The 19,332-nt window shown below is 38.3% G+C and overlaps 1 protein-coding gene across 1 annotated transcript in view; it reads right to left on the reverse strand.

Annotated features, from left to right (window-relative positions):
• grid1a (glutamate receptor, ionotropic, delta 1a) overlaps positions 1–19,332 on the reverse strand; it is a 220,790-nt gene that overhangs the window by 83,225 nt on the left and 118,233 nt on the right. The window contains exon 3 of the mRNA XM_035663666.1: positions 7,704–7,988. Within this exon, the coding sequence (XP_035519559.1) occupies positions 7,704–7,988 (285 nt within the window). The remainder of the gene's footprint in view (positions 1–7,703; positions 7,989–19,332) is intronic.

The raw sequence follows: 19,332 nt of genomic DNA on the forward strand, positions 1-19,332 counted from the left end.
AACAAAAAAGAGAGAAACAAAAAAATGACAAAAGAGGAACAAACTCAACAAAAAAGAAAAAGCTGAATCTCATTAGAAGGCATTAAGGGTCTTTTGGTTAGCAATGGGCTGGTATAGGATCATCATATATTTTGTTTTCTCTTATTCGCCTGAAGGCACAAAAGCCAAAAACCCCATAAGGATGCTTTACAGCTGTAGTACACTATCTGGCTATCTATCCAGTAGTTGTTGAAATATTTGGACCACAGTGGTAGGCCGACAGACTGACCAACCACCACGCTGATATTGCCGTCCCTCAAGCCATTATTTAAAATCATTCATGTTAACCGGACAAGAACAGAGCAGGGAATTTTTTTATTTAAAACCAAGAAATTGGTTCAAATAAAATAGGGGTGAATGTAGTCAATTTTCATATTTAAAATAGTTTATTTTATTTATTGAATGATTAAACGGTGATCAACAGTCAGAGGGGATTCTCATCTTGTAGTCAAGGTGTATTCAGTAGCTTACTTTTTGAGGTGTGGGCCGGATAAGTAGGCATGTGGCATCAGATTTAAAACAAAGCATGGCATGACTGACTTATTCAATTTGCAGCCATTCTGCTGAGCAGTGTCTATGTAAAGACATGGTAAGTTAAAAAAATAAGCAGAGAAGAGAGCATGAACCTGGGTTGTGTCTGGTCATGGTCAAATGTAAAATAAAATGGAATAAAAACCACATCTTTCGATTCACCACAGGAACTCAACCCACAACTGCAGAGTCAGTCAATGTCATTTAAATGCAGCTAAAAGAACAGTGAACAGTTGTTTGTGTATGAAAGTAAGTTCATTTGATATCTGAGCAGTATGGTCAGTTTGAGAAGAATACCCACAATGCACAAGGGGCTGCATGGTCCTTGACAGCAAAGCAAGAATTTGCCGTCAAGTTTGTTTTTCAGTGGATGAGATGAACTTTTGTGGCCTTGACATGCACTGGGTCTATTTTGTCTTTTCAAATAAAAAGCTGGGGCATTAGACTCCCCTTCAACACTGTCAGAGAGCATGGCTGAAATCTACAACAGTAGGATTGTTTGAAGGAAGCAAAACAGTATTTGCTATAAAAGTTGTTACAGGTGAGAAAGAAAGATAGAACAAAGGGAGGAACAAAAAAGAGAGAAACAAAAAATGACAAAAGAGGAACAAACTCAACAAAAAAGAAAAAGCTGAATCTCAGAAGGCATTAAGGGTCTTTTGGTTAGCAATGGGCTAGTATAGGATCATCATATATTTTGTTTGCTCTTATTCGCCTGAAGGCACAAAAGCCAAAAACCTCATAAGGATGCTTTACAGCTGTAGTACACTATTGTCACCCTGCTTCTTGTGGAAGTTTTTTTCTGTTACTTATGAAAGAAATTATGGAACATGCTCTCTCACAACAGAGAATCAAATTATGTGTTGAAAATGTACAATGACAAGAGGTGAAGCCTTGAAGTTGTTTACATAATGTGCCTTTTATGCAACTGATGCATTGGTGAAGACTAGAATGAATCAGCTTCTCTGACACACTTCATTACACTAAGCTACACTTTGCCCCTAAGGTCAGGGAAGCCAGCTGTTTAAGCTGTAATAAAACACAAAACTCACCATGTGTTCTCCTGCTGCAGAGCCTGGTGTTGCTTTCACCACCCAAAAACAAAGGATTAAAAAAATATGATATATTGTAATAATAATTCTCTAGATAAGTGTAATATAGATAATGAGGTTTTGGACAATTCTTTGTACGTGGTGCTACAGTGTGAGGCCTGCGGCTACATGCAAGAAGGTGCTCTATCTTTTCTAACATCTGCTGTTATAGACTAATGCACCATCACCAAATTGGTGAGACAGCAGCCCAGCAAAACACAGCCTTATCACACCACATCTATAAATCCATCACACCAAGTTCACTCCTACTTTACATGTCCGATAAAGATGGCCTCAGTATGTAGGCAATCATGCTTCTGACAAATTACTCAATTTAAATTTCCTTTGACAGCATGTTCATTCTGACATCTGTTCCTTTTGGTATGAGTTTTAAATATCAGATAAAAAAAATAATTGAGCAAAATGATCTTTCTGATATCTGAAAGATTCAAAAACACACCCTTTTGCAGACAGTCATATTATAAATTAGATCGAGATGTACAGTTTGATGATCATAGATCAGCACAGTGCCTAGTCAGTCACAGTCAATCAGCAAATCCGATTATAGCTGAGGACAAAAAGACTTTACAGTTCAAAATAATCCTAGCTGCTATTCAATGGTTAAATAATGTCTCACTGTCTGACTTTAGGTGCATCAGCCAATGAGTCATATACTTTATTCTCACATATTGTACAGTACTTAGACTAATATGATAAAAACAATGTGTCTTGCAGCCATAATGTTAAAAATAAAACATAACACGGCCATATCTGCAGTATATTTATATATCATAGGCAATGTACCAAATTTTCTGCGCTGGTTGAAAACCTAGTTTTCTGTAGAAAAAGAAAAGGATTTCCATGGCACCAAGGGTGAAAAAATAAAATAATAATAATCATCATGTTTGTGCAAACATTTCAAAGCTTTCTGTGATTATGGGTGGATGATAAACATGCACCAGGCAATCTGCAGTAGTTTGTATTAAGTAGAAAAGCTAGATCACTTAAGTGAAAAAAAAAAAATTATATATTTATGACCAGGCTTTGCTCCTCCATTATGTTTGGTATGTTAGCCAGTAAAGATTCACTTCAGATAACATTGCAAGGGTAGGCTTAAGGGTAATGTTAGCTCAGCTAATTTAGGCTTTAGTTGGAAGGTACTAATCGCTATAATGCGTTGTTGTTGTTGTGGCAAAGTAGATGTACAGAGTGCAGGATCCCATAACTCATACAGGTCAGACTGGTTATTGACCAAATATGCTGATATTCTTGACAAACGCTGCTCTGTAGTCATGAGGTACATGACAGAAGATACTTCTGTTTCTCTTCCCAGATTACAGCAGAGCAACTGGCGCTTTGTATGTTGGCCTTGCCACCGAGCTATATCTCATTATTATGAAGAAAAAACATTACCAGGGAATGTTGATACCTTTAGCTTTCTTGTGCAACCGATTCTGTTAGTTGTAGGTTTACATATACTTTAACCTAGGTGTATGAACAGTAATAAAAATGGTTGTATTACAGTTATTAATCTTACCTAGCCACAAAGAGATACATTACCTCATCACTATGCATCATGCAAACAACTGTGTCTTTCTTTCACTCGCTTCAAAAACAAATGCAGGTTCTACATCCATGCACAAATTACCCAGATTAAGATCTTTACGACACCAGGTGCTGGTGCTCATGCTGCTTTTGTCCACAGGGGCTGCCAGAATCAACACAAAATCAAAGTTCCTTGTAGGGACTGTAATCAATAGTGAAAATAATCATTAGTTGCAGCCCTCAATGAAACTAATGAAGCGCCTGTGTCAACTTTAAGAGTAATACATTCACATGATGAACAAGGCAATTATAATGTAGGCATTTATGGCAAACCTAAGCGAAACGTTCTGTACTATGTTTTAAGAACATGACAAATATCATGAAAGGAACTTTCCTACTTAAGGGGATGTCACAGTGTTGTACTTCCTGCCCTTTTCATGCTAAATCTAGACACAATGCTGAAGAGACACGACAGGAAGGCTTTGACAAGATCACACTGAGAACCTGATCCAAGCTCCTGTGCTTTGAGTAAAGCCAAAACGTGATGATGAAGGTGACGGGAGAAGTAGCAACAAGGACTAAAGTAGAGTTTTTGATCAGTTAGCAATGCAATACACCATGTAATAAACAGAAAAATACATAGCCTTGTATTATGGAGATTCATCTTAAACAAAAGAGAAGATAATTACTATATAAAAGAGAAAATGGTAAATAAGTATTTTATCTAAAAAATAAATAAACCATGTAATTATTCATTCTGAATGTTTTTGTGTACCTGTAACTTGCTGCATAAGATTTAAAGAAATAATTAAAACTGACTTGAAAACAACAACAAAAAAAAGAAAAAGCTGTAATATTCTCAAATCTGAATCAACTTATATCAAACAGCATGTTAGCCCTCTGAATAAATTAAGTGTAATGGACCAAATGTTGTTTAATTTAATGTTGTGCATTGTTTCAGTCTGTCTTCCTCAGGCTATGATTATGTAAGCAAACTTCACTAACTAACTTTGTGTTTTACATGTAACACAGCATGCTTGACATACACTAGGTGGGTTTACTGCCACTTGTTTTAATGCACATTTTCAGTTTGTAAATAAAAACAGCTGGATGGAAATGCGAAAATTGAAACACTGCCAAAACTATCACAAAGTTTTTACACTTGGCTGAGGTGGAAAAGTAGTGATAAAAGCAAGATTCAACAAAGTGATGGAAAAAGACTTAGTAAATAAATCATGACACACATGAAGCATGTGATTTAAACGCTGACTGAAGAGACAAAAATGTTGACAAATAAAAAACCTTAGGTCAATTCATAAATGCCATATTTCCATCACATTTTCTATATTGTTTTCCACCGTTTGAGGTTTGACTGGTGCCCATTTAATCTCACTGTGCCCTCTTCTTCTGCAATGGTTTACTGGCACCTAACAGGAGCCAGTCTAAGAAATGTACGGTGTTAAACATTGGTGTGATGTGTTGCTGCAGCTGCAGAGACTATTTCTTAAAGAATCCTGAGAAAAACCAATTACAGTGGCCCGATCTCTGAGAGTTAAACGCAATACTTTGTTTCAAATCTATTTGTATGCATTTTAGGAGGAAAACTTTGACAAGGAAGCCTCACTTAATGTTAGAAAATTCACTTTGTGTCAGAAGGTACTTTTATAACTAGTAGACCTTTAACCCTGTTCCTTAAAAAATCCACGTTCAGGTCAATACCACCGGTAGAATACATTCACAGTTTTTCATTTCCTATTATTTATATCCATTTCTACTCACCTGTTTATGTACTTTACTAGAAAACTCATTAGCCTCAGTGCACCAATAAACATGCACGTCAGAGGGGCGTGCAGGAAAAATACTACATTTACCCACTTGCCATTTCCTTTTTTTTTTACTGCAGCTTAACTGCACAGACAACTAAGTAAACTTTATGCTGCCTGTTAGCAGTGCAGCTAACCTGTATCTACTTGACGGTGAGTCTGTTCACCCCTCGCCAAGGCGGGGGCAGAGAGCGTTTCAGACGGCATGGTGTTGTTTACAGACTGACAAGTAAATGGAGAGAAACACACCGAAGTTGACGGTGGATTGTTGGGAGACCCGGGGTAGCTGGTCTCTAGCACAGAGACACTATTTCCCAGAGCCATAAACTTCTTCCACACAGTCATTCCCTTCTTTTTCTTTGGATTAGCCTAGATGTATTGCTGCCGTACCGTTTTGTTATTAATATTCCTTTGACAGTTTATATTTTTATTTAGTCTAATCATTTTAGTCCTTTTGTTGAATAAAATTAGTTTTGTAGATTTGTTAAAATATATTTTAAAGTATATATAAATGATTATGATTGTTTTTTTATAGATTCAATTTTTTGCACCAAACCATCCCCAGTTAGTAAACTAAAATGTATCATAGATAATGTGTAAAATGACTCATTACCACACCCACACACATAAATGCATAATCTAACTAAAACTGAGTGAACTTCTGCAACTGTTTCTCCCTTCTCATATCTCAAGTTTGAATTTAACATTCACTATCTCTTTAAATAGTCAAGTGCCAACACAGATTTTCAGACAGTACTTCTCTGTAGGCAGTGGTGTGGGTCACTATAGTACTGCTTCAAGGCAGGCACCATGGATATTTTGACTGTTTTGTGAGGAGGATCCTAATTAGCCGCTACATTCCTTAATTAAACGAGTGCAGAGTTAAACAGTGTAACACAAGCACAAATGTCAATGGTGCCGACTTTGTAGCACCTAATTTAGCACACTTAAAAAAGGCTATTCTGTTAGAACTAGTATTATTTTTTTACCACCAGTGCCTTGTTAAACCAAGCCTTCATGCGTTAGACATAGGTTCCCTCTCAAAGGATTTGCAATTTAAGGCTATAGTGCATTGTGCTGTAGTGGCATGTTATACATAAAGAGTTCCTGATATAATATGATTCAATGAATGGAACTGTATTGCAACACGGTGAAAACAAAACAGAGAGCTAGTTAGACGGACAGACAGACAGGTAGCCAATAAGAAAGACAGATAAACAGCAAGATAGCTTATAGGTTATATTTTACACTTATTTGGGCAATGTAAACATCTGTTACCCACGCCAATAAAGCCCCTTTAAAAAATAGTAAGACAACGAGCTAGTAAAGAAATAAGCACATAGCATGACAGCTGGTCAAACAGACAGGATGGGTGGATAGACAGCTACTGTAGCCAGTTAGACAGACGGCTAGTCAATAAGAAATACAGATAGATAGACACAGAGTGAGTTAGTTACGTGGACAGTTAGTCAGAAGGAAGCTAGTCTGACAGACAGGGTGGATAGATAAATAGCAAGGTAGACAGGTAGCTTGCTAGTCAGACAGACAGCTAGTCAAAAAGAAAGACAGATCAGAATGCTTGCAAGAGACAGACAGGCAGTTAGTAGTGAGACAGACAGGACGGATAGATAACAAGACACACTGCAAGTTAGCTAGTCAAAAATAAAGACATAGATTGGTAGTCAGAAACACAGACAGATCGCAAGACAGGTAATCAGAAAGAAATACTGTTAGTAAGAGAGAAAGAAAGGTGAGAGCAAGACAGCTAGTCAGACAGATAGATGGGCAGATGCTCTTACATGGTGGGATTTTAATCGATCCAACTCAATGCTGAGAGTGCACTTTCTACAAAGAGTGCCAATGTCAGAAACAAATCGAAGGACAGATCTCTGTAAATGTGGAACAACATGTCACATACATTCACATGGAGCACTGTGACAGGCCAAACTGGGGGGTGGAAACTTGTAGTGGGGTAGTGGGTGGCTGTATTCCCTTGAGGGCTTGCTTTACTATACACTACATCAACTGTAGCTTGCACTGTACTGAAAAAAATAAAACAGATTTACACTCCCTTCTAGATTGCACTCTTCCAAGTAGTAAAAAGATTAGCCAGCAGTGGCAAAGTATCATCTGAGGAATGCCAATTCAGCAATATATTCTCATTTCTCTGCCCTTGGACTGTCTTGCCAATCACTCCTCGATCCACAGTGCTTTGGATTTTGCCAAATGTGGGTCACAAAAGGTCTGGTCCACAGGGGAGTCGTGGTGAGAATAATGAAACAGAAATGGAGAACATCTGAGAATATATAAAGTACTGCTGGGACACACCCTCATTCTGGTGCCACAAATGAGCCAATTAGGCTCAGACTTGTCTCTTCATGAGGATGCTAATAATGGTGAATGTGGCGATGAGAACTTGTTTTTCCCTTCTGAACTTTGATTTATTTTTTAGCACTGTGCATGTAGAGTATATGTGTGTGTGTGTGGTGATGCTCTTTCATCTTGGTACCAACTCAGTGTATTCTTTTCAGCATATAATACTTAGTGTTAATATGACTTTAATTCATGTGCAGTCCTCCCTAACATTAGAGATGGTTTTGGAGCATTACGTACACAAATGTCATGTTTATGAGATACATTTGACCATCAACTGCTCTCATTCATCCCAACTCACCGTAGTCGCTCTCGTAAAAGATGATGAACTTCTGCCAGTGCAGTTCTGAGATGAGGGTGAGCAGAACGTCATTGATTCGAACAGGTGGACGGGCAGCCAAGGTGTAGCTCTCTCCGTCTGGGCTGGGGTTGAGCTGGCAGGCAGTGCGGGGTGCACCATCCCCGTTTCTCTGGATGAAAAGATGGGGAATGTGCATTGCATCTGTCAGAGACTGCAGGGCACTTGCAGCTGCACAGCCTGTGGATGTGACCAGAGCGAGGATGCCCTGATTCATCAACTCACATGCTGGACAGAAGAAAGAAAAAATAGAAAGGAAAGGAAGAGGGGAGAAGACAAGGATTTGAAGAGAGGAAATAAGGATGAAAGACACAGACAGGATAGAGGAGGAAGTAAGAAATAGGAAAAAGCAGATAAATGGAGAAAAATGAGGTGGGGAGAAGAGGAGAAGAAATGAGATAAGACATGGTTAGATATGCTTTCCAAGTCAATTCAAACAGTGATCAATTCCAACAAGATTTTCATATCAAAAATATTTTTTGTCAAGTTTTAAGAGCACTGGACATTATTCAAGAAAGTGCACTCAACTGGGCTTAAGAATTCAAGATGGTTCTTTGTGTATCCTACTTAGGATTACATCTGAGCCTCTGCAGTTGAGAGCAGATCACAGAAAGGAGGGGGTTGGTAGTGAAGTTGTATTGTAATGTGTAGATGAGAGATTCAGTGGGGGGCATCCTCTAATCCTTGTCCCCAGACAAAAATGAGACAGCTGATTAAAGCGAAAAATGCTTGTTAGAGGTAACAGTCACTTGAAAACAGCAGATGCATCAGAGAGCTACAGGAGTTGGTGTGTTTCTTAGCGAAAGCGCAGAACAGCGCCTGAGTGGGAGGAATCGGTCACAAATAAAAATCAGGAGTATTTTAGCTTTTTACAGAAGGTTAGATGCAAAATCATGCCTCTCATGAATCTAAACTAAATATTGTCCTTCACACCCTTCTCTTCTCTCTCTCATCTCTCTCTCTCTCTCTCTCTCTCTCTCTCTCTCTGTCTCTCTCTCTCTCTCGCTCTTTTCTATAAACCTAAATCTATAAACCAGCACAGATTAAGCCTGCAGACACGTTTGTAATGTCTGTACATTTTTATTTACACATGTAATTTGGACAAAATCTGTCTTAGATCCTCTTAGGGCAGGTCAGCATGTCTGCTGGGACAAAATGCCAAATACCTTTTAAAGAAGAAAATGCCATCTCTGACATTATTAATACATCTAAAATTGACGAGAAAAGCTGTTCTGTCTAAGTGGTGGTAAATATTTAATGACAGTGGGTAGACTTGAGGTTGCAGTGATCTGATCTATTAGGCATTCATTATTTTCTCTTAAAACTATCTGACAGTTGATCAATCACCTAAAAAGATGATTCATTCAAACAAAATGACCATGTTTAGTGAAGTTAACTTTAAATATACAACACAATTTCATACCTCTATCTTTAGTACAGTTGTGAGTAGTGTAAAGGTAAAATACAGTTCATAAGCTGTTTTTACTTTTTTCTCTTTCTACAGTTGGTTTTCATGTGCATTTAAAACATTCATCCGTATTAAAATCTTCAATTTCACATTTAGCACACAGGCTAAAACTCACTGTGCATCGATTCAGGCAATTTTCACAAGATACGCGACTTATGCTAAACCAATATTTTTTGCTCAGTTGAAACCACAGCTTATACTATTCTCATGTTTTTAGAGGAAAAATACACATTCATGACTGTTGACCCTTTACTCTTGACCAAACCTTTTGTGTAGTATACAAATTGTAAAGTGTTATTTGCTTAGTCTCTTATGGTAAAAGATGCAAAAGACAGAAATAGGCAATTACCAGGAAAGAGAAAGTGACGTGAATCCCAATGCAAAACAGTTAAAATGAAGAATAATGAATTTGCATTTAATTTTAAGCTCTGTCTGTGTTATGAGCTGCATAATCGTCTACTACAGGGATTCTCTAATTTTGCATGTGACACAGGACAGGATACGGCAAACGCTGCCTTTAAAATTCAAGTCACTGGTTCTCACACAGCAGGGCTCTTATAATTTCAGCATAAACAGCTGAGCATATTGTTCAAAACAGCAATTAAATGTTCTCTCCCTGAATTTCATAATACCACCTAATTATATAGTCCACTTCAATGTCTGCAAAATTTAGCACAAAGCAACAGCACTGCAATCTAAGACATTATTGTATCATACAAATCCGTGATATTGAGCACTATAAGAAGCACAACGAGGACCGTAGAACGTGAACATATCATAAACATATTCATGTATGTTAAGGTCCACCATGATACCAGAGGAGGTGTGAAAGAGTAGGTTAAGAAAAAGGAAGGAAAAAAGAGTGGTTTTGGACATTAGGGGTGAGATGAGAGGGGTGAGAAGGAGGGGTGAGGAGGGGGAGAAAAGGAAGGATGATATTAAGAGGGGGTGTTGAATGGAGCCATACTGGGAAAGGGATGTGTACATTATGTATGTGTGGGTGCTTGTGTGTGCACGTTTGAATGTATGGCAGAGAGGGAGGACTATTAATGTGACAAATGACGATTTCATCTGCTGACTGCAAGCACAGTACTACATTAAGGCTCTGTAAATCATGAGTACAGGGGCAACTAAATAACATACTGCGGACTAGCGGGCAAGTGGGAATGTCAGAGACCCAAGGTAGAGGAAGATGCACTGTAGTTGTTGTAGTTAAAGTCGAACAAGGAAGAGAGTGCAGAACGAGGAAAAGTGCAGAAGAAAAAGAGGGATCATTTGTAGCCGTTTGCATGGATGCTCAGGAGGGTGCAGGAAAGACAATGTTCTTCTCCTGAGCAGGAAGTGTGTTAGGGTTTCTGTGTGTGTGTGGGAGCAAGACATAAAGACAGACTTACATGGATGCCAACATGTGCAACAGGGCACTTGGCAGATATTCCTTAGTGCAACATGAAATGCTAATACTCAGTAGGAAGTCATGTGATTGACAGAAATACAAATCTAGAGCATGCTTTAACACTGGTACAATGTCTAAATGTGTAACAATAAACTGTGTACTGAGAACAGAGACAGTCTGTTCCTGAGAGTTGCTGGTTCCCTGTTAACAAGTTTTCTGAGATGCAACCTACCCACACTAAACTTTATACTCCATATCCAGGGCTGGATATGGTATTATTTCTGTCTGGATTTAATTTGAAAGATGCTACATGTACTGTTTTTCAATATAAATATAATAGAAACATTCAATGTGAAAAAAGCCAACTGCCCTATCTAGAGCTAGTTTTAGTAGTTTTTTGTTTGTCTATTCTGGGTTACTGTAGAAACATGGCAGTTCAACATGGCAGCCTCCAGGGTCATTCTAAAGGTAACAAAAACATAAATACATAGTTATGCATATTATATTCAATTTCTGGTTGCTTAATTACTGGACCTGGAATGTCTTTGGGTTTTGGACTGCTGGTTGGACAAGATGTCACCTTGGGCTTTCTGAACTTATAAAGAGTTCAGAAGTTCAGAAAGAGTTCTAAAAGTCAAGAAAATAATCCAGAACATTAATTGATAATGAATATGTAGGTAGTTATTTTGCAAAGTAAAACATCTATAATTTATTTCACTCATTCCACTATCTGTCAATGGAAAAAGCTCAAAATATTTTACCTAATCTATACTTAATGGCGGTTCATATAGTATTATATTTTTTTCTTTTTTTGATCCGTACCCCAGTCCCTTGGCCACTTTTAGCAGACTGTGGCTAAAGTGCATCTGCGGCCATTTTGGCTTCATAATGGATACCCCAGGCCCATTACACAGCAGACAGCCCACTGACAGGAGGCAGGAGTGCTCCACAGTCATTGGCAAGGATGATAATGGTGGAATAATGACTCTTAAATGTTCCCCCTGAAGTGGACAGGGGCCATCACTCATTTCCTGCTAGCTATCTGACATTGAATGTTATCATATAACAGCAGTCTTATACATACACCTTAAAAGAATAGCGTCCTCTGCCAGGATAAAGCATATAAAGCATCCTAAAACCATTGATCTATTCTAATTCTATTTATCTGGGCTAATTTGATAAATGTATAGACTGTGTGTATGGATGGAAATTGATGGATGGATTTTAACAAGTCTAGTGTAATTAAAGGAGTTCTAATAGGGAGATGAAAACAACAGCTGCTTTCTTTGGAAAGAGAATTTCTAATCTATCAAGCCCATTGTGGACATTTTCTTCTCAGTAATGGTGTGACTGATCGATGGTTGATAAATTCAGTAGAGGTGGATGAATTTTGCATATCTTTAAAATCATGATACATTTACCATTACAATGAGATCATGTAATGCTTAACTGTCAGCAAATTCAGAGACCTAATCAGCGAAGGGGCTGGGAGACTGTGAGCGATTCTTTCATTTTCCTTGCACTCATAACTGACACCATTATAAAGGACATCTGCCATGCAGATTAAAGCGAATCAACAAAAGCATAGTGCATTTTTCTGCAGTAGTCCTTGCCTCATCAGACCAGACCAGTTCAGTTTTGCACGAATGTCTAGGGAGAGGGAAAATTATTATCAAGACACCAGGCTGAAAGAAGACATTACAACTTTGTGCCTTACAATCTGTTTGCCTGTGAAAACATGATGTCATTAGTGTATTGTCCTCATTTTACCAATGTAACATGAAGGGATAAAACAAACCACCTTGCCACTACTGTAGTGAATATTGCATAAATTGGGTCTGTCTCAGTGATTTCACAGTCTAAATAAGACAGTCTCATTTAGTTTGCTCTGACTCAGAGCACAATCCTAAGATTCAAAAGAGAATGTCACCACTGTGATAAATGCAGCAATGTTGTCAACACCGTTCTACCCTGCAGTGACAATAGTGTAACTCTGATCTAATTGACATAGCTTGTAATATGTGATTCAGAATGGAATGTTGCCTGTTTTGTATTATCATAAGGCCGCTTGAAAAGGCTGTTTTATAACCCTTTTTAGGATGAGCACCTTTTTATTCCCTCTAAAAAAAGGAAATCATGAGATAAAGAAGATTATACTTCATAATGTAAATTAGAATGTGATCAAACAAGAGTAAGAAACCTATTATTGATACAACATCCGACTGTAATTTTTACACACATAAAGGAACCACAGTTGGTGCCAAGAAAGAAAAAGATCTACCAAATATTTACACATACCTCTGGGCACGTGAGTGTATCAATGCTAGATCATATTCCTCCTCCTTTCAACACTAATTATAGATTGAGATATCCGACCGAAAAATTGCTCATTGATGGTTTTTAAGCATTTAGCAGGGAAAACTGGCACAAAGTGCAGTTTTTTTTATGTTTTAGCTGGTGGAAGATTCATAAGAGCTTTAAATGATCCATATCAGGCTCAGCTAAGAGGAGACTGGGTGTTGTGTCATTTCCTCATTATGAATGGGTCCTTCCACTCTGCTTTTGGCAGCTTCCCATAACATAATAGCTCTTCACCACACAGAAGGGAGGAATGGGAGAGATCAGTGTTATATGGCAGCTGGACCACAGCTTAGTTCAACACTTTAACAAGTGTACAGTACCTCCAGTAAGAACAAATCGTCTCTCCGTCGCTCTCGCTCATTCACTCACTCAATCTTGTCTCGCTCTCTTCTTTTAGGAAGATAAACATCCATGGTCTTTTTCCCCACACATGCACTCCTGCTGTCAGACTAAGATAAGGGTTCATATCCCCGTCAATAGTATTGATGCTAAGACTGCCCATGTCATCTGAACTGTGAAGGAGTGTTTCACTACTCTAAATTATACCCTCCAGACAACTGACAGGTAGAATGGCAGAAATAAACTTAGTACAGTAGATACTGTTTACATACAAGGAGTTGACACAATAACAGGGCCTTTATAGTGCAGCACAACCCAATACAGTATCCCTGCAATAAGTATTAACCTTTGTGGAGCTTGAATGTCCAAATTCTGTTTTGTCCACAGGGGTGGATAGAGGCACCTCAGAATACAATGCAATTCAATATAATACCACCAGAACCGTAAGAATTTAGTTGGATTCGTACCTGTCGGACACAGTCTGAACACAAATTTAACCTTACAAGCATCACAAAGGCTGTATTTAATGCAGGTATTTTAAACTGAAATTACATTACAGGGGCATCCTGGTGGCATATGAGTTTAAGATGCTGACCATGTCCAGCTGGGGACATTAGTTGCATGGCATTTCAATCCTGTAATTTCCTGTCAACCCTCTACTATTGCTTGTCTCATAAAGGAAAAAAATACTTTGATTAAAAAAAAGACTTTAGAGTAAATTGTTCATGTCTATTGTGTATACCCCTGTATATTACAATCAAAATTAGCTTTTCTCCTACAGCTAACCTTGCGAGGCAGCTCTTACGAGATCGCGTGAGAATCTATCTTGTCAGGTTTATGCGCTTGTGTCAAACCGCGGTGGTTCAGATCTGTGTCCTTTGAGAAATAATTGGCAGCTATGGCATGAGCTATGGCCGTGGTTTAACGCTAAGTGTATGTGAGAAGTGACTCAAAAACAACAAATGGCAGGTGTTAAATTGGTTAGCATAGATTCTACTACCATCAGTCACATCAGGAGAGTGTTTTTTCTTTAAAAGAAGGGCAAAGAACTGCACTGAAGGCTTTTCTCCATGGAAAAGATGTTTTCGCTCTTCTCCAGAGTGGCTTTAGTAAGAGTTTGATTGTTATCTGGTTTGTTGATCTGATTTGTTGAAGTTCAGATGGTTTATCCAATCACCATCATCTATTGTGCCTGACCTTTTCCAAACAGTTTTCTTTGAAAACTTCCTAAATGTTTCCCCGTACCAAACCATCTGGCGCAGTCAGGTTATCCAACAGCAAGAACTCAAAAGTCACTGGCTTTTGACTTTTACAACAAAGCCACCTATTCTTGACTTAAGCACTTTATGACGTTCTAATAGCCAAAGTGGCTCCACGAACTTGTAAAATATTCACTGTGATGTGGCTGTGTTGCAGTACAGATGTGATACATAGCTTTTGTCTTTCTAGGCGTTTTAGGACATGCTTCACCTTCTTCACCGTCACAACCAATTTTAGATACATTTATTTATTAATTTTAGATAAATAGATAATTTTAGATAGACAATTTAAGATAGGGCCATTTTATCTACTTTCTCCCATAAGGTACTGCAATGATACAAATACTCACTGCATGTGTATAAAAAGACCACACAGACCTTAGCTTACAGAAGAACTGGTTGCTGCTTTGTACTGTATTAAATCAATTAAATCAACAAATATATATAATAGTCATATAGAGTAAACATTGTGTAGTTTGCAAAAAGCACAGACAGTGTGTTGTGGTTTTCGATCACTCCTTTCGTCTAAGGCTTTGTGTTACAGCTGCTGCTTTTTCCTTGCTCCAGAAGCTGCAATCAGTCAAAAAATATAGAGTATATTAAGCATCAAAATGGTTTTTGGACTGACAATAAGACCCAGTTTATTCTGTAGTGTTTTCATGTCTATTCGCCTGGGTCCCTATGTTAAATATACTTTTGAGAGCTGGTTCTTATTATTTTTGACATTGGAACTGACAAAAGAAGATAGCTGCTGCAGCCTGTGAAATTTATGCTCTGGGATATTTTTCGACTGCTGGTACCCGAGGGATGCGACAGAAAAAGGCCTGCAGTCTAAATCAGAGAAGAGCCTGACCTAATGCAACATAATCCACTCCTTATATATTTGGTAAAAAAGGTAAAGAAGCAAAACAAAAACAGAATAGTTATACCGGGGAGACACACCCAATGTGCGGTTCTCAGAAATGCTGAGTCACTGACTGTTACTCTGACACTGAAACTCATGCCACCAGACAATGATATAAACAACAATACCAAAATGTGATGCAACTAGCTGCCATGTCTTGTGACACCAGTTCAAACTGTGGAACAATTGGTAGTGACTTAACCCTTTTCCCTGAAGCGATGTGCTTTTGGTGTGCTTCACTAAGCAGACATGTGGAGAGTCTCAGCCTGTAACATTATAGATTATGATGTTACTTCTAACAACCAAGAAGATACCAAGACGACAAATGTCAGTATGAAATTGCATTTATATTGAGCAATTTAAATGAATCCCCACCACTCTGTGTATCCTTGGTATCTCTCCACTCCCTTTCTCTTTTTTCAGACTGCTTTCGACTCTCTGTCACTTGTTCTCTCATCAACTTAGCACAGCGACTGTTCCTTCAAGGGCTAATATGGTCAGTCTAATGTGCATAACATAGTCCCTTGCATACACAAAGATGTGTGTGTATTTGTTTGTTCTTTTTTTGCTAGTACAAGGCTGATTAGCCCTTCTTGCAATTAACATGCAGCAGTGCCTGTTGGGACAAGGTAGTCCATTGGCAGCACTGTGCTGAATGTTGAAACAGGTGAACAGGGAGCCCAGTTTTTATATGGCAAACACGTGTTTGGTTTTTGTGATGATTGATTTGGATGGCGTTATCGAGAAAGATTGGCTAGCATTGTCAGAGGATAATCATGATTCATTCACCATTGGGACCGGGACAGGGTGGGTATTTGCTTGTCTGCTGGAATTAGGAAACAACTCACACTCTCTCTTGGTAATGTGTCATTTGCTCTGATATTATCTCTTTCTTCTGGTCTCTTTCTCTCCCTGTCTACATATCTCACTCCGTCTTTCTTTTTGCTCATCTGATCCCTCTGTGTTCACCTCTCACTTGTCCTCTTCATCTCACCCTGTATGGTCCTTATCACAACATGCCCTTGTCTTTCACAGCCCATCTGCATCTCAAGCAATACCTCAAACATGCAAGATAAATAATGAATTACCATAAGTTTATTCATGGATGCTCTCCTTTTTTGTACATAAGAATATGAAAACATAATGTTGGGGGATTAAATAACATTGTTTTAATCATCTCCTGTTCCTTTCACTAGCAAAAAACTATTGGTCAAAAACAGTGGTCATCATGTGGCAGTTCTTAAGAAGACTAATAATGAGACAAAGTCAACAAATAAATAAAATCAGTGGCTGCTTTGGGCAAGCTTATGCCTTTTCTATAAAAATCAGAGCCAAATAGAAATTTTAATGTAGAGTCAGTCTGAATTCCAAAAATATCCCTACCAGCCTCTTATTCTTTCATTTCCCTGACAGGGCTAACATGTGGTTTATGTGATAACAGTGTAAAGAAGTAGTTGAGGGGCTCAGGAGTATAACCACTTTAAGTGCCTGAGTGATTTATAGTTCTCCCCCGACATCTCACAGATACAGTTTTTTAATTCTTTTGGCAACCCTGAGTTCACTTTATAAGTCAACTCAGAATGTCGTCAATTGAATTGGATTTGGGTGTTCAATATGAAGATTTGACTATTTGTTCCTTTTTTCAGTTCAATAAAATCAGCAGTTCCTGCGATGTTAATGCTGAGTCCCATGTTTTAGCATTTCTCACATTTTAATGCCTTTCTTTTGATCTGGGATATGAAAATGTACTCTGTGTCCTGCTCATAATTCAGTTATAAAATCCCAGCGCACCACAGAGCGTCTCTCCTGCCGGGCTGCTGATAGCTTGTCTCAGGGTCTATTCAACTGTTGACTCGAATTATTATTTTTTTGTGGACAACCCTAGCAGCAGCTAACATTTCAGTAGCAATAGTGTGACAGCTGCTACACTGAAATGTGGTTTAGCACATAGGAGGATGTGAGTCTTTGGTCCAGGGACGTCAAGAGGAGGATACCACTAGTAGTGTACGCCCACCACAAGTGGATAGAGAGCTACTACACTGTGGAGGTTACAGATAGCTATTTAAGTGAAAAAGTGGAACTGCCTAACTATTAGAAATTGTCATGCAATTTGTGTTTATATTTTGGCAGCAGTGTGCATTGTTACTATAGCAAACAAAGATAACATGTTGGATGATATTTTGTTTTGATTATTAGAATCAGAAATACTTTAATAATGCATACATTTAAGCATCAGTCTATTCCACTGTAGAGGAATAGACATAGTTCACTATCCTCCACTGTATTGGCATTGCATTCACTATTTCAATGGCTTATGTGAGGCTAACATTTTTAATCCACTACATGGAGACTGTAGCCTACAGTATGTTGGTCATACTACTACAAACAACAACCAGCTCCGCTGAGGCTCATGTTGGCACACAAGATCACAGCCACCTGTTCCCACAGCTTGAACAAAGCTGGACATGTGGCCATATGCAAGCATGATGGCAGATAGGTGTTCACCTACTTCACAGAGTAATTCATCCAAATCCACCATTACTATTAACTGTGACCTGATGCATAATACGGAATAGCCTTCTACTTGAGGGTTATATCAGCTTAATGGGTTAAGCTTATTGTGTTGCCAGTTCATTCTGCTGAGTTGAGCAATACATCAATGCAATGTCAAGCAGTTAAAAAGACACTGGACCTGTGTGATGTAGCTTTTGGCACTGGTCTTGGAAAGTAAGGCACAACCTTGTAAGCCCCCCCACTGCTAAAAATGCATATAACCAATATAATAACCAAAATACTGTGAGGTGCTTTAGATAAAGCATGTGACATGTAGATGTGCTCTGCTATTTAAGTCCTGCCAAGGTTGATGACAACTGCCAAACCCTCTGACAACCCAAGTTTGCATGCTATGTGCAGCTTAATTTGGGTTTGCTAGTGTGTACAATTGAGTTGCACTGGTTCTCAACGACTGAACAGAGAAAATACACTTTACAATGTTTAATATCAGTATTGTATCTACTGAATGGGTTTACATGTAGCAAGCTAAAGATCCAAGATATTCAGAATAGTCAGTGGACCACACCAGGGCTGAACCAGCAGAAAGATCAAAAGTCTAGATAATGGTAGTGGTATGGTGTATTGTGTCACTCACACATACACATGCATGTCAGCTCAATAGTTTTTGTTGGAGTTTTTGACCTCTAGTAGAACTAAGTGTCTTTGCGATATGAATCTGCTCAATTGATCGTTATCAATATTGTTTTTTTAGTGAGTGCTGTAAACTCTACAGGCAGTCACCACGTTTTAAAAGAAGTAAACATTAATGAAATGGCAATTAACACTAGTAAGGGCTTAAGATGAGGGTAATGGTGTGGGCTAAAGTAAACAAACTGCAGTGAGGCAGATGGAAGACTATTAAACATCTTTCTACTTCATTCTAAGTAATGTTTTTCTCTTAGGGGGGTCGGCTTATATAAGTCATTTTGAAAGATTAAAGCAAATTGTGCATTGACAATTTTTTTAATGCAGAAAGTTTCTCTCTCCTTCACTTGGGAAAGAATGGTAATCTGTATTAATTTCCTGTTTTTATAGTGTTTTGAATTGAAATCACCAGAATCTTTCAAGTTTCAACAAGCTTTGTCATTATCTGAAATTTACATGCACTGGTTGTACAAAAACACAATTCTTTTGATGAGATCAAGAGCCAGCAGCTTATCCAACATCCATTTACTATTCAAAGTTCACACTGTAATTAGAAATGACTGCCTTTAACTTGTCAATTGCTAGATTATATTTGAATCATTCAAATATTTATGAATGTATGTGGTTTTGTGACATTAAAGCTAAAATGT

Source organism: Morone saxatilis, unplaced genomic scaffold (genome assembly GCF_004916995.1).
Source record: "Morone saxatilis isolate NCDOM2014 unplaced genomic scaffold, NCSU_SB_2.0 Contig19, whole genome shotgun sequence".
Lineage (NCBI taxonomy): Eukaryota > Metazoa > Chordata > Actinopteri > Moronidae > Morone > Morone saxatilis.